The sequence below is a fragment of the Symphodus melops genome (assembly GCF_947650265.1).
Source record: "Symphodus melops genome assembly, chromosome: 5".
Taxonomy (NCBI): Eukaryota; Metazoa; Chordata; class Actinopteri; order Labriformes; family Labridae; genus Symphodus; species Symphodus melops.
The window spans coordinates 20,296,312-20,310,603 of record NC_136695.1 but is presented as its reverse complement, the minus strand read 5'-3'; the positions used below and the strand labels follow the sequence as shown (position 1 = coordinate 20,310,603).

Here is a 14,292-nt window from a genome sequence, read left to right as displayed (position 1 = left end):
AATAGAGCATGTATGTTGACTACGGTGTACTTAGAGGTCATGACCTTGGTTTAAGCTTTATGTTGTTCCACATGCAGTTTGTCCTTTTCTCCTTTCTGCTGCGCTTGAGCCTGCAGATGAATTAAATGATTAGGATTAGGTTCACCTAGTCTGAGGATCTTCAAAGTTCAGAGCTGCTCTCAGAGAAGAGAGGCGTTTACAGTGGGAACTACTGTCTCACTGCTTCTCACAGTTCTGTCTGCTAATGATACATCCCATGATTTGGACTTTCATAATATGTTTTTTGTATTTAACTTCAGGTCAATGTATGGAGAGTCCTTTGCCACATAGGTCTGCCTTATGGTGAGGCGCGACAACCTTTGTGTGTTTATATGACTGAGAGTGATACAGAAAGAGAGACAGTTTGTCAGCAAGGTTAACCTATTCCTCTATCTTATATCTACTTTTTACTTACTTACTTATTACTTTCAATGTGAATGGATAGTCACAGAATTTGGATCGAGTCATCACCTCGAGGGGTCCTCAGTCTCACCTCAGACGTCTCCTCAGGTTGTTTTTTTCTCTTTTCTCAGGAAAGAATCATCCAGTTTTTACTTCTCATCTGCACCACTTGAGGGTGCTAGAGTCCTTCTTTCTGCAGAGGAGACTTACAGTGAAAAATCTAACAAGATCTGAATAAATAACGTGATGAAGTACCGGTATTATGTAAAATTACATATGATTGATCTAACCTTTATATACTGCAGTTATATTTCATCGTCTGAAAATACAACAAATCTAAACAAATTAAAACGTAATTTTTTAAAACATGGAACAGGAAACTTCAACTGTGCAAAAGTGATGGAAATGACAAATAGAACAGTGGGAATAGTAATTTACCTTGATGTTGTTGGTGTTAATTTTTAGTAGTAAGACAGTGACAAGTAATGCAATCATTATTCAAACAGTTTTCCCCTTCTAATGACTGTGATCTTGCATCACATGATTTCATGATTGTAATCTCGAAATTCTGAAGTTGCAGTGCATAAAAGGGTAAGAATTAATAATCAAACATTTATTGTTTATCTAACTTGATACAAAAAAACAAACATTGTTTAACATTAAAAGTTAGCTGATAATGTAGGGTCTTGTTGCTCTTTGTTCTGTTCTGTAAGCCTGACCAACAAATTGAAATATTAAACACACTGTAAACGGCCATCCACTCTGCCAGTAAATTACAGTTTCAGACATTGTACAGTGTGTTGTAAAGACTGACTGTTTCTGTTTATGGCTTAAAGTCTTATCGACGACTTCCACAGATAAACCTTAAAGATAGCAGGCCGGAGAAATGATCTGTTCCTTCAAAAATAAAATTCTAATCATGTACCACAATAGGCAACAACAGGTGAGTCATTTGCTTTTTTTCATTACAAACTTCTGAGGTGGGCTTTTATTGTAAATCACTCCAAGAAACTGCTTTTTTTTTGGTTCAGCAATCCTAATATCTAATATACCATTTATTGACATAAACATTGGAAACATTAAGCTCTAATAAAAATAATGCCAGTGTAAACAAGCTTCAGTATCACGCAACGCCCAAGTATTGCACATACATTCATAAATATACACATCAACTCTGTGCCTTTGTGTTTAAGCATGTCGATGTGTCTGTATTTGCGTTGTGTGTGTGTGTGTGTGTGTGTGTGTGTGGGATGAATCTGAATACATACAGGTCAGTCTGAAGAAATTTCAGATAAATTAAATTGGAGGGTGTGTGTGTATGTGTGTGTGTGTGTGTGTGGGGGGGGGTGGATTGATGTCTGAATACGGTGACGACACAAGAGACATTTTATAAACACACATATACAGTACCTACACATATGAACACACACAAACTCTCACATACTGAGACACTTGTGCATAGATCTCAAGTCTCTTTGAGTCTCACTTACAAAGAAACATTTAAAAGCATTGTCTTCACAACCGAGTCCATTTTGTTTTCAGTTCTGCTCTTCATCACAAAGGATAAACAACAAACGTGTGTGAGTGCGTCTGTAACAAATGATTTTGTTCCCCCTCTGTCGGGTTTGAACCCTTATTCTTTGGTCCTAGTCTGTGTGGCGCTGAGGTCTTCAGTCTGTCACTTTTATTAACACAGAAGCAACAGGCCAGTTAGGTCCATCTAGTACAGATCTCAGATCTGATTTAAGTTCCTCAGAAGGTGCATATCCCTCCTAAACCTTAGTACTCCATTCAGGAGCTGTCGTGTGTCGCCTTAAGCGTCTCCTGTTTGATTAGACGTCAGCTGCTCCTGGTCTGAGACGTCATCGTCAGCTGGTGGCCGTGCTCGGTCAAAGAAACCACACTGAGGAAATCACATTAGCTCGTTAGTTACAATATAATAAACGACCTAAAGGCCTGCCAAAGATGCTGTGTGAGGGGGGTGTTTACCTTCCACATGGCTAACGTTAGCATGGCTAGCACCAGCAGTCCCAGTAGTATGGCCAGGATGATAACCCAAAGAGGAACAGCAAACGACACATCAGGAGTTCCCCATAACACAAGCGTCCCCATCTGAAGGGCACACACAGAAAGTTTGCTGTGCTGCTTTACCATTTTTTTTTTCAACTTTTGCTCCTGACAAAAGCGCCAACACTTCCGTCACTGTCTGTGTCTTACCGAGGTTGTGTGTTGTGGGAGCCTGGAAGGTTGGATACGATAAGGTAAAGCTGTGACCAAGAAGGACACCGTAGAGTTGAGGATGTATGGGTCGTTACGCCGCTGTAAGATAAACATAAAAATTTTTTTTTTTAAAAAGAATTATACAGGTTGATAGGCTCAAACGCTGTTTTATTGTTGTTTTATGGTTTGTCAGCTTAAATGATGTTTCAGTATATCAGTAGTTCCCAAGTGGTCTAGTTTCAGGACCCACCACCACCTCCTTTACAATAAATCGTCACCCATTTTTCAGAACATTTCAAACAACATACACTTTTTTTACCATATTTTTATTTACCAGGCACAAATTGGCAATCCACTTAAAATGACCCACTTGAGAAGCATTAGAATTTATGATATTAAAGGTGTTCTTTCTTGGCCAATGTATTCTCACACTAATAGTAGCAGGCTCATGAGAATATAATATATATCTAGAAATATAACCAGATATTTCCCTTGAGATTTTTAACAATGTATTTGAAATTATCAATGAAAAATTGATTGAATTGGTGAATAAAATCTTAATCCTTATCGTTTTAATGTTTTTTAAGCCCTAATCCAAACCCAATGGAAAATGCTCTAGATGGCAGCACAACACACCTGCAGGAATGTTTGCGCCCAAAGTCTCGAGCGGATCTTGACCACAGCACTCTGCCCTCGATCCAACCGACCAACCACACACAGGATCTTCAGACAGGAGATGTTGGTACAGTTCTATACAGACAGGTCAGGCAGACAGGCATTACTAATGAATCATTATTTGTTACAATGAGACTTCTTGAGAGGCTGCAGATGTTTGCGAGGCTCACCAAGGTTTTATCACTGTAACTCTGGGTGACAGTCGCAGCTCGTTTGTGTCGGCGAGTAGGCGGAGCGCTGGTGTTCCTCAAGAAACCTAATAACTCAGGTGTGTCCTGGAGAGAGGAAATCTAAGACAGACAAGGAGAGAGACGGCACATTTTGAAAACTTTACTCTTTGTTTTTAAACTGGAAATGATTCAGAATTTAATCTTTAGGGGGGACATATGCTGAGAAATGTTTTTTCTTATTAAATTAAATTGAAATTAAAATAAATTATTAAATTACTGATCAATACTTTGTTTTTCAGATTTAATTGTCAAAGAATGGCCACACTTTTCAAAGTCCCATCTTAAAACATGACCTTCACAGCAGGTTTTTGTGTCTTTCGAGGACAGCCATAAGGCAGAAAAAACTCCTGTCTGTTTTGCACATGGGCTCTGATGTAGCCTGAAAATCCAAAGAGAAGTGGATGGTGGACTTGAAGACAGAGAATTCTTGTAAACAGATATTTAAAAGACGCTTTAAGAGACGTAATAAAAAAAAATCACCACCTGAGGAAACAAGTGTGAGGTTTCGATAAAACCAACCTAATAAAAAGGGTTGTGTTTAACATTTCATTTTGGGATTGTAGCTCAAGAACAAAACTGCAAAAAAAGAAAAGAAACCAAAGGAGACTGAATAATCTGAATGTTCTCATGTCATAGAACAGATAATAAATGTCTATATATCTTGTTTTGTTTTTCTTCTGGGAGTCTGGCTTTGGACAGAAGCCTGTGAAGGCAGCCAACTCGTTTTGGAAGTGCTGGAGAGCTACAAAAGTTGTCTCCCTTTCTTCCTGCTGCTGAATGTTCAGCAGTGACAGAGGTGCAGAGAGAGAGAGAGGCCACAGATGACAAAAACATTCATGTAACAGTTAAAGGTGTATACATGTACGCATTTTAAATTACAGTGTTAACTAAACTTTTATTTCATATTTTATTCAGATTTGTTGATTGAACCTGTCATTGGTAACCAGAGCTGCATTCAAATCTGGACGTTTCTGTCAAACAAAATCCAAACAACTCAACAAAGGTGTTTTTTTTTTGTTTTGCACTTTTAAATGTTAGACCGGCCTTCATTCAGGTACCAGATTCAGATTCACTAATAACAAGATCACCTCTTATAGCAGTTTGACAAAAACACACATTCTGATCTAACCGAGCAGCTAGCTAGTTGTTCAAGCAATCTTCATTGTTTATCTGAAGAAACGTTACCAAAGAGCAGGTAAAAGATCTTACTCTTTGCTATTTTACATAACTGATAAGGAATGTAATTATTTCATTTTGTTGTGATCTGCCGACGCATCAGATCTTTCTTACACTCCAAAAAGTGGCAGCAACATTTTGGTCTTGAAAAGTTTATCAGCAAAAGAAGAACAAGTCAGGTTCTTTTTGGGGCTAATTGTCTATTATATGTCTTGACAGGCATATTTACCCACACTACATTTTAGACTGTAAATGTGACTATTCTGTCACAACTCTGAAGATGACAAAAATCAATTAAACATTGACAGTGATCTGGTAAGATCGTATGATCCTCGTTGCTTGTGAACTCTCAACATGTCTACGGTACCTTGTCTGTACTCATCAGTCTATCTGCACAGACGGGCCGACGGAGAAATCAAGAGAAAATAATCTAAACTTTAAGTAGATGTTGTGTATCAGTGTCATTTTGGAACTAATTTATATTATAGCTTGCAGCATTTCACTTTCTGATATACTTTATGAAACAACTGCACGTTTGTTCTGGTTATTTACCCCACAGATTGCATGTTAGATATGGGAAAACATTCCAGGTTTTCTACCAATAAGCATAATTCAGCATACTGTTAGTTTGAGCCAACTGGCACATAAAATGGTAAGCAGCCAAAACAACAGGCTATGAACAACAATTATGTTTTAAATAAGCAGGTATAAATAAGGGTAATGGCTGGAAAATAGGCTGCGAGGCAATATGATAAACCCAAGCCTGTTGTAGGTCCTGGGTTTTTTTCTTTTTGGGAAAGTTACATTTGTATTTAGTAATGCTCTGACTCATATTTATTCTCACTACAGGGAATACTTACACAGCCTAATTATATGTTTGTGTCTTGACATTAGTGTTTCAAAAGTTGTCCGCATGTGTAAACGTGTGTGTGTGTGTGTGTGTGTGTGTTCACATTGTAATGTTACCTGCAGGCCGAGTGGGTTGAGGCTGGTGTTCGTCCGGCAGCTAATTGGTCCGTCAGTTTGAATCTCCATGGCATACAGCAGGTTCTCATCACGGAAACGGGAAGGCCAGCCGACCTGGAGCTCGGCGTCCTGAATACTGCTGTGGCCAAAGTTATGGAGCTGGAGTCAGAGAGAAGAAACAGGGGGTTGTCAGTGTCGTATTAGTAGGTCTCGAGTGACTGAGGCTTTAATCAGGTTATCATAACTGAGGGATGATGACACACGCCACCTGTGTTTTATGTTTTCCTCATTCATCAGGGATAGAAATACAAGACAAGGTAAACCCTCTGCATCACCTGGCTCATCATTTCACATCAAATTAAACGATTTATGAGAGTAAATGAACCATCAATTCGATAAACCCTCTTTTCTCTCTCTCTGTCTCTCTTACACAAACACACGCACGCACGCACGCACGCACGCACACACACACACACGCACACACACCTACACACACACACACACACACACACACACACACACACACACACACCTACACACAAACACACGGTCATTAACACTGAAGCAAGTCATCCAAACAGGACATGATCCTTGTGCTGCAGGGCAAGAATTCTGCAAGAGGGAGAAAAAAAAAAACTCTGTCCTCTCTAACTGGAAGCAGCTGCCAACTGGGAAAAATACTGCAAATGAAAATCATTATCAGCTGTAGGACAGGCCAGACACTGCTGCACTCGGCTTCAATGAAGCAGCCATCCCTTTAAAACAAAAAGAATTCACATGTAGAGCGCACACACACACACACACATGCGCCTTTTGTAAACTGTCGCCAGTCTGTCTGCTTGTCTCCCTCCTTCTGTCTGTTTCTCCGAACCTCTGTTTGACCTTGTTTTCTTTCTCCAGGATTATTCCTCATTACAATTTGCTCATTCTTAAGAACAATCCTTCCTCCTTCCACCCTCCTTGCCTTGACCTCTACACCTTTCTCTAGCCCCCCCCCCCTTCTCTCTTTTTCCCGCCCTTCACAGCAGTAATTACACCAGAGCTGAGAACCTTTGATCAGCCAGAACCCATTACTTTATAGAGCTACTGTTTTAAGCGTCTGTGTTACTGTTTACTCACCTTACAGAGGCCCCCTGCTAGCTGCAGCCTCATTTACAACTACCCACACCTTTTTTTCAGCTCTTTTCATCTACGCAGTCAGTGCAGAGACACGTGACCAGCAACATCAAAAACAACAACAACAGCAACCGCTTTTTTTTTTAAATTTTGCCATCTCAGTAATGAAACTGTCTGGCTGTGTTGAAAATGAACGCTGTGCTTGTACCTCATAGATGTGTGTTACTTGTGGACCCACGTCGTCCTCTTTGACAGGCTTCTCCTTGGGTTCCCAGTTTGGGAATGGCAGCACCACCTGAGAGGGATGAGACACCCTGAAGAGAGGAGAACGAGCTTGATGACACTGAGGCATGTACACATTGATACGTTTGGATGCTCGGTAACTCTAGCTGGGGTGGAGGCTCACTACAGAGGGTCTCCTGGAGGCCTTGTAGCACATGCAGAAGGCCTGCGCCCATCCACAAGAATGCATCCCTCCGATAGGGCACATTTTATTCTTAAATTACAACGACTTTAATAAGCTGAGCCTGTTCTTTAACAGCTATATTTCATCAGAATTCAGAATCTGCAAAGTGTAAAATCTGTGGCCTCGAGCTGTACAGTCTATCTCAATCCAACACAACATCTCCACCCTCACTCTGATTTTTATACTGTGTATGTTTGATTTTGTTGACATGGAAAATGGAAAGTTGTCATAAAGGTCAGAGTCAAAGATAAGATAAGATTAAAAAAAAGCTGCGTTTATAATAATGTCCTACAATTTAACTAAGAAAGGTTGGGGGGGACATACTGTGTAAGGCACCACCTGGGATAAAAAGAAACAGCTTTTTCTGCTTAAACATTTTCAAATTTGAGGGTGGATGAAATCAATAAGTCAATCCATTTCTTTTATCACATAGCCCCAAATCATAACAAATATTATCTGGTCCTTACAAAAAGAGCAGGTCTACATCTACATCTTTGTAAAATTCTCCCCAAACTAATTCCAACATGAGGAACACACAAACATCTCAATAGCTAATTTTTATTCTTCTATCAGTCATGTTTTTGATGACTCATTTACCAAACAAAGACTCGCTGATTTGACTGACAGGTGGGCACGTTGTAGCTTTTTGCCAGGTGGGTTAAAGCCCACCTCAGCTTCACCTCTTTGTCTGTCTTTACAATGATCCATAGTTATAGTCAGCATTCCCACAGTTTCAAACACCTCTTCATATCCAATAAGCAACGTCCATCCTGCTACATTCACGTGTTATACAGTCTATGACCAGCAGACAGACATGTGTCTCTTTTAGATTTGAGTAATAGGTATTAAAGTATTTGCCAAGTAGGAATAACAAATATTGATATTTTTCAATCCTGGAAAGACTTTACTGAATTAGCACTGTCTCACAGTACAAACACATGAACTCATATGTCCCCATCACTCTTATCCCAGGTCTGCTCTGTTTGTATGAACAAGTGACCGCACCCAAACAAAGCCACGCGAGGCTCCAAGCTTTTGAAGTGTGCGCATGCTTTAGTATGTATCAGCATGCACGCGGGGACATCGCTGAACATATCAAACTATTGCAAGCATCCCATGTGCTCATGGTTAATTCAGATGAAAGTCTAGAAGTGGGCTTTCCATCTGTATATAAACAGGCTCTGCAAATTTAAACATTACGAAAGGCGGTAATATCCTGCTAACGCTGAAAACGTGGAGGCGGAAACCAGATCAATTGCAAGCTTGGTGACGCAGAAACTGCAACAAACAATTTGTCACTGTTTCCTGAAGAAGGAGCTGAGTCCTTGCATGCAAAGACGCTTGACTCACCCTCGTAAATCAAGATGGGCTTCGGCGATGATGGACAGATTCAGAGTTACCTGGTTACTCTGGGAGTTATCTTTGTTGGAGCTGTGGAGAGATTAACAGGGAGTTTATATACAATTAAATACATGGCATAAAAGACACCCTGATTGATTCTATAGATTCTGTTTCTCTTTGAAAACATTTCAAAGCAGCTTTTCCAGAGTGAGTGAATGAAGAGGCACAAAGCTGTTGTAAATAAAGCTGTGTCTTTATGAATAACTGGCTCCAAAGGGACTTTCTCACACCGGAAGCGTGGCCAGAATCTAACTGTCTGCATGGATTAATGAGACATATCCAAATCAACAAACTGAAGCAGACAGTGAATACATTGTATGGAGCTTGTCTCCTTTCTGAGGCTCCTTCAGGCCATGTCTTTTTCTTCTGCCTCTGTGGTTAGTTTCATGGAGCCGCAGACAGCGATGTGATCGGGACAGACACAGAACTTATTTACCAGACGGACAAACAGTCTTTTGTGTGTTCGGATAAGTGTGTCTTTGAGTTTATACGTGAGAGTTGGTGGCTGCGTCACCTGTGGATCTGTAGCTCAAAGCTGATCTTGGGACCGGCCTCATCCAATCGTTGGACAGAAAACCTCAAACCAACAGACAGCTGAGCGAGAGTGTGGAGAAAAGACAAGAAAGAGAGGGAACATATAAGAAACATGTGACAGGAGGAGAGAGAGAGAGAGAGAGAGAGAGAGAGAGAGAGAGAGAGAGAGAGAGAGAAACAAGACACATCTGTACATCAAAGGCCACATCAGGTTTTAAGTGTCCAGTAATAGACAGTAAAATCTCTGTTAACTACATCCTCTTGTGATGTTATATACCGAAGGGGGAAGGTATGTGTGTGTATGCATGTGTGTGTGTGTTTTCTATAATCAGAGAAGATCCAGACGACACACAAAGCACCGATTAAGGTTTTTGTCTCTCCTCAGTTTAAACCCCCTGTCCTCAAGCTAACTTAAAACATGTGAAGGATTAAGTTCAACATCAATGTCAACAGTGTGTGCGTGTGTACATGCTCGTAACTGTAAAACAGTGTGTGTGCATGTGTGTGTGCGCATGTGTGAGCTCTACTGACCAATAGGTCAAACACATGGTCCTGAGAGGGAAAATGACAGCATGCAGACTCGCACTGACACTTCACTAAGCAGGCCTGCTGGGGGGGGGGTAAGGGAGGGGTGCAGAACTACAAAGCAAAGTCAGGTCATCTTTATGGGACTAATCTGAGAGATTGTAGGAGAGGAGCCAGGCTGGAAAGATCTTAAGAGATAGACACCAAATGAGTCGTTCAGAGAGAAGTCGTCACTACCATCTATGAGAGACAACAACTTGTGTCTCAACTAGTCAACTGTGTCTACTGTCATATATATATATAAAAAAAAAAGAAAATCTAAAAGCTAGCTGTTCAAGGTTGGTTTTTAATGCAGGGAATCTAACCTTGACAGTTAGCTTTTAAAGCAGGGAAGCTAACTGTTCAAGGTTTGTAGCTTTCATAGAACAGCCACTGCGGCCAGCTTCAATTTATCTCGGTTCGATATGATTGAACATTTTCACGGTGGGGAAACCTCATCCAAACAGCCACAAAAAAGGTCTCAATGCACTACTGTAATTTCTCTCCATGTGGACATTTGGTTTATTCCAAATAATTATCATTGTGCCACAATATGATGAAATGCGCTGCCTCAGTGTTGTGTTGTGAAGCGTCTTAAAGCTACAAAGCTTTACCAGAAGTGGAGGACTCAGCCACATGTTGGTATAACAATGGTTCTTGAGAACAATGCTGGGAGAAGTGGTTTTTAGATGTTTAACAAGTCAGTACGATCCTTGCCACCATTAGCAACCGCAACGAAAACTGAGCTCTGCACATCAGCCAACTACATACATCACAGTTTACATGGTCTGTGTGATGCTCTTCAATAAAGAGCTGAGGGATATGAGTGTAAGAAAGGAGACAATATTACCATGACCATGTTTCCAAAATCTCAATGAATTACGATTCTTTTGACTTGACATCGAGTCAACTGGAAAATCCACCTAAATACTTTAGCGGTTTGGAGCCACTGTGAAGCTTAACTCTTTCCTTGATGTTCATGTTTCCAAAAGCTCTTCATATAGTTTTAAGTAACAGATGCTGCAGAATCTGTTGACAAGCGATAAGATATTTATGACTGAAGTGTTCTAGTTTCCATTTGCGGTCCGAGTAGTAGTAATGCACACTAGCGTTGCAGCAGGCTTCAGCTGCACACAGGAAACAAGTCCACGTGGAGAGCAAAAGAGTCACAACAGATTGGCCATGATTCAATCCTGGAACCCATCCATGAGCTTATATCTGTCGGCTATTAAGCTTTCATGAATTTATTTGAACACACATTCACATAAAGGTGCTGTTAACAATACTCTATTCTCCTTCCTCTTGTTGCTATTTGGGTTGTTAGCTACGAGTAGGGCACAGCATGACAATAAGATCTGCAATTCTACCTCTAGCTTTAAAAATAAACTGAGTGAAAAAAGAAAACCCAAAAACAAACTAAGTCGGTGCTGCTGTGAATGTGTGTGCTTGTGATGTACTGCTCTGTTTTACTTTGAGGTGCGTGTGTGTGTGTGTTTTTACCTAGCTCAGCGATTTCTGCTGAATCTCAATTTACTACTATTAAAACATTAGTCAAGGCAAGCTGAAGACAAACAAAGATGCACACATATCAGAGTGAAAAAGCAGCTCCCCTCCTGGCATGTACCTCCTGCACTGATGGCCCTCAGTGAGGCTCCACAGCTGTGTGTCATGTGGCACGAGGAATGAACTCCAGTGATGAGAACTATTTAGTTGCACAATGTAAGCAGAGTCTGTATGGGGTACATGGAGGTATGTTCTGCATAAGCTCATGGATTCCTGGACGTCCAGCAGGGCATGGGGAGAGTTAAATATGGGAAACATCTGGACTGGCTGGGGAGCAAACTCATATGCACGCACGCACATGCACACACACACACACACAGACACAGACACAGACAGACACACACACACACACACACACACACACACACACACACACACACACACACAGAGACACACACACACACACACTTAAACAGGCCATGTCCCTTTCACGTGCCTTGTTTTGCTCTCCTCCCCCTACACTGAAACATGATCACATAATTGATTTATCAGAATGCTGCGTGTCACCTCCAGAGCTGGAACACACCTCTGTGCCGGCCTTGACACCCAAACAAAACCCTTACATTCACAAAAATACACACACACACACACACACACATAACATGACATGCTGTGTGGCACACATACGTGGTAGAGTTTCATGTAGTGGGGGGACCATTCTTTACAAAGCCTTGACTTCCTGCATAAGCTCAATGCTATTATTACGACGCACTCGACCCACACACAGACAAAAAGTGTGCGATGTGGTTGAGAGAGTCAAAGAGTGTAACATGAGGGTCAAGGTGATCGTCAGTAATCAGTGGAAAAACATCAATCACTATGAAGTAAACCTGAGGAGAAACAGTCCGAGCTCCTTTGGCATGGATGTTGGAAAGGGATGTTTTAACGAAAAACTGTGTATCTGTGTGTACTTCTGTGTATAAAAAAAACTCACCTCTGTCCCCGTCACCATTGGGTTGCCAAGGTCACACACCACCAATCTGGACTCATTGACCATCTTGTACTCGCAGTTAAGCTGAGACAGAGACTAGAGTGAAAAAAACAAAAGAGAGAGAGAGAGAAAAGGACAAAGAAAAGTGAGTGGGATGATGAATCCAAAGGGTCTGAAAGTGACAAATAGGGAGCACGGAGAGTCAAGAGGGGGAAGAATAAGAACAACGGAGGGGAGTAAAGCTCCATCAAAGGGTGAGGGAGTGAAAAAAAGAGCGGGAGGGAGGGATGGCAAGAGAAGAGGAGTGATGAATGCTGTGACAGTAACAACCTCATCAATCAAACAGCCCCATTACACACTCATTAGCGCACACACAGAGACACACTCTCACACACACACACACACACACACACACACCCACAGCAGTTGACCCTATCCATTTCCGTGGTCACTAATGCTGCTTGTAAATCATAATTGGGGCTTTTGGGTTGTTGCCAGTAATGCGTACCCTGCCGATAGCCTCGCTTTAATCACTGCGCACAAACACACCTCAAAGACAACACAGGATGTGATGTCCAACTGTAGCTGAAGCTTCATAGAGCTCACTTCCTCATTGGCACTTGCTTCAATCGCGATAAGACAACAGCCTAAATCCTATACGTCTATTTTTGGTGTCCATCAAACATCAGACCGGGTCGACAGATGTCAGACGGATGTGCATGCAGAAATGCCGGGAGGGGGATGAACCTCAGAGAGGGGTTGATGATAAATCTTAAATCTTGTTTTGTTGATATAAAAGATCCGACAGTCTCTCCACAGCAGGAATACAACAGAAGCTCTGTTATGTGTTTGTTTGTGAAGCTCCGTCATCCTTCAAAGATGCGGACATTGTTAATGCATTACATCACCGGATATCTTGAGCCCACGCGAGATGTCTGTCAAACAGTTTTTTGGTACTTTAAAATAATGGGTCAGTCTGTTTTGGAAAAAAACAACAAAACAAAAAAACCCATCTTCTCTGCAGATACTTTCTCTCCAGTATTAAACCTTGGAAAAAAATTACTGGGGATCCTAAAGCAACTACGATGATGCATGCTAATGTTAGCGCTAACCACTGTAGACATGTACTTATCACTGCAGAATGAAGGAGAGGCAGTGTTATTTAACACACAATTGCTTTATTCTGTGTTTAACAATAAATCCATTGTTCTTTCAATATGACCAATTCATCACAAATCTGTCAGTACGTCTTGGTTTTGATTATCTTCGTTATTCTTATCCCCGTCTGTAGGCTTGGCAGCATGATCTCATTTTAACTAATGACATACACAGTATCTGTATTCATCAATGCATACAAAATATTGTGACCATCATTTTGGCCATGCTGTCCTGCTCGAGAGTGCCATGTGTGTGTTCATTTACCTCCACCCTGCGCTCCACTCCGATATAGTCAGCCTCTGGTGGGATCAGTGTGTAGAGCTCTGTCTCATAGGCTCCCTCTCCTTGGTTCAGTGCAGTGATGGTCAGCATTACCAGGTTGTCATCTCCGATCACCAGCTCCGACTGGTCCCTGAATGTGTGTTTGATTTAAAAACAAAGAAACAGAACAGTGGAGAGAGGAGAGGCAGGCAGAGTGAATTCAAAAAGAAGCATCTTGTTGCAGCTTTGAGAATCTAAAACTCTTTTCTTCTCTTTGGAGTGGATCTCTAATCGACCCTGCTTTATGCTGAGCCGCTGACCCCAACAATGTGTTTGTTAGTGTGTGAGTATCAGTCAGTAGAGGGTGACAGGATGTTTATATAACACTGCAATGAAGGTATCATACAGCTGGAAACACTATAGAGAGTATGGGCTCCTTCACAGACACACTCACACATGGCAAATGGAACTATAATGTGAATAGTGTGAGCGTAAACTTTGCTAATCGTGTGAGGAATAACAGACATGTTGTCTTTGATTTAGTTGGAGGTGCGCGCATGTTCTGTGTTTAGTGTTTGCAGGTTTAAGTT

General features: G+C 41.3%; 2 protein-coding genes across 2 annotated transcripts in view; both read right to left on the bottom strand.

Moving 5' to 3' along the window:
- The window catches only part of ccdc12 (coiled-coil domain containing 12), a 141,894-nt gene extending 141,670 nt beyond the window's left edge, over positions 1 to 224 (bottom strand). The window contains exon 1 of the mRNA XM_079342945.1: positions 221 to 224. The gene's annotated coding sequence lies outside the window, so the exon portion shown is untranslated. The remainder of the gene's footprint in view (positions 1 to 220) is intronic.
- Positions 225 to 1,134: 910 nt separating this feature from the next.
- Positions 1,135 to 14,292, bottom strand: part of itga8 (integrin, alpha 8) — a 40,432-nt gene continuing 27,274 nt past the window's right edge. Inside the window, exons 20-30 of the mRNA XM_079343170.1 lie at positions 13,706 to 13,853; positions 12,287 to 12,379; positions 9,206 to 9,285; positions 8,641 to 8,721; positions 7,033 to 7,138; positions 5,709 to 5,867; positions 3,507 to 3,626; positions 3,298 to 3,411; positions 2,659 to 2,760; positions 2,431 to 2,553; positions 1,135 to 2,344 (exon numbers count right to left, since the gene is read on the bottom strand). Of these exons, the coding sequence (XP_079199296.1) occupies positions 2,255 to 2,344; positions 2,431 to 2,553; positions 2,659 to 2,760; positions 3,298 to 3,411; positions 3,507 to 3,626; positions 5,709 to 5,867; positions 7,033 to 7,138; positions 8,641 to 8,721; positions 9,206 to 9,285; positions 12,287 to 12,379; positions 13,706 to 13,853 (1,216 nt within the window). The 3' untranslated portion in view covers positions 1,135 to 2,254. The remainder of the gene's footprint in view (positions 2,345 to 2,430; positions 2,554 to 2,658; positions 2,761 to 3,297; positions 3,412 to 3,506; positions 3,627 to 5,708; positions 5,868 to 7,032; positions 7,139 to 8,640; positions 8,722 to 9,205; positions 9,286 to 12,286; positions 12,380 to 13,705; positions 13,854 to 14,292) is intronic.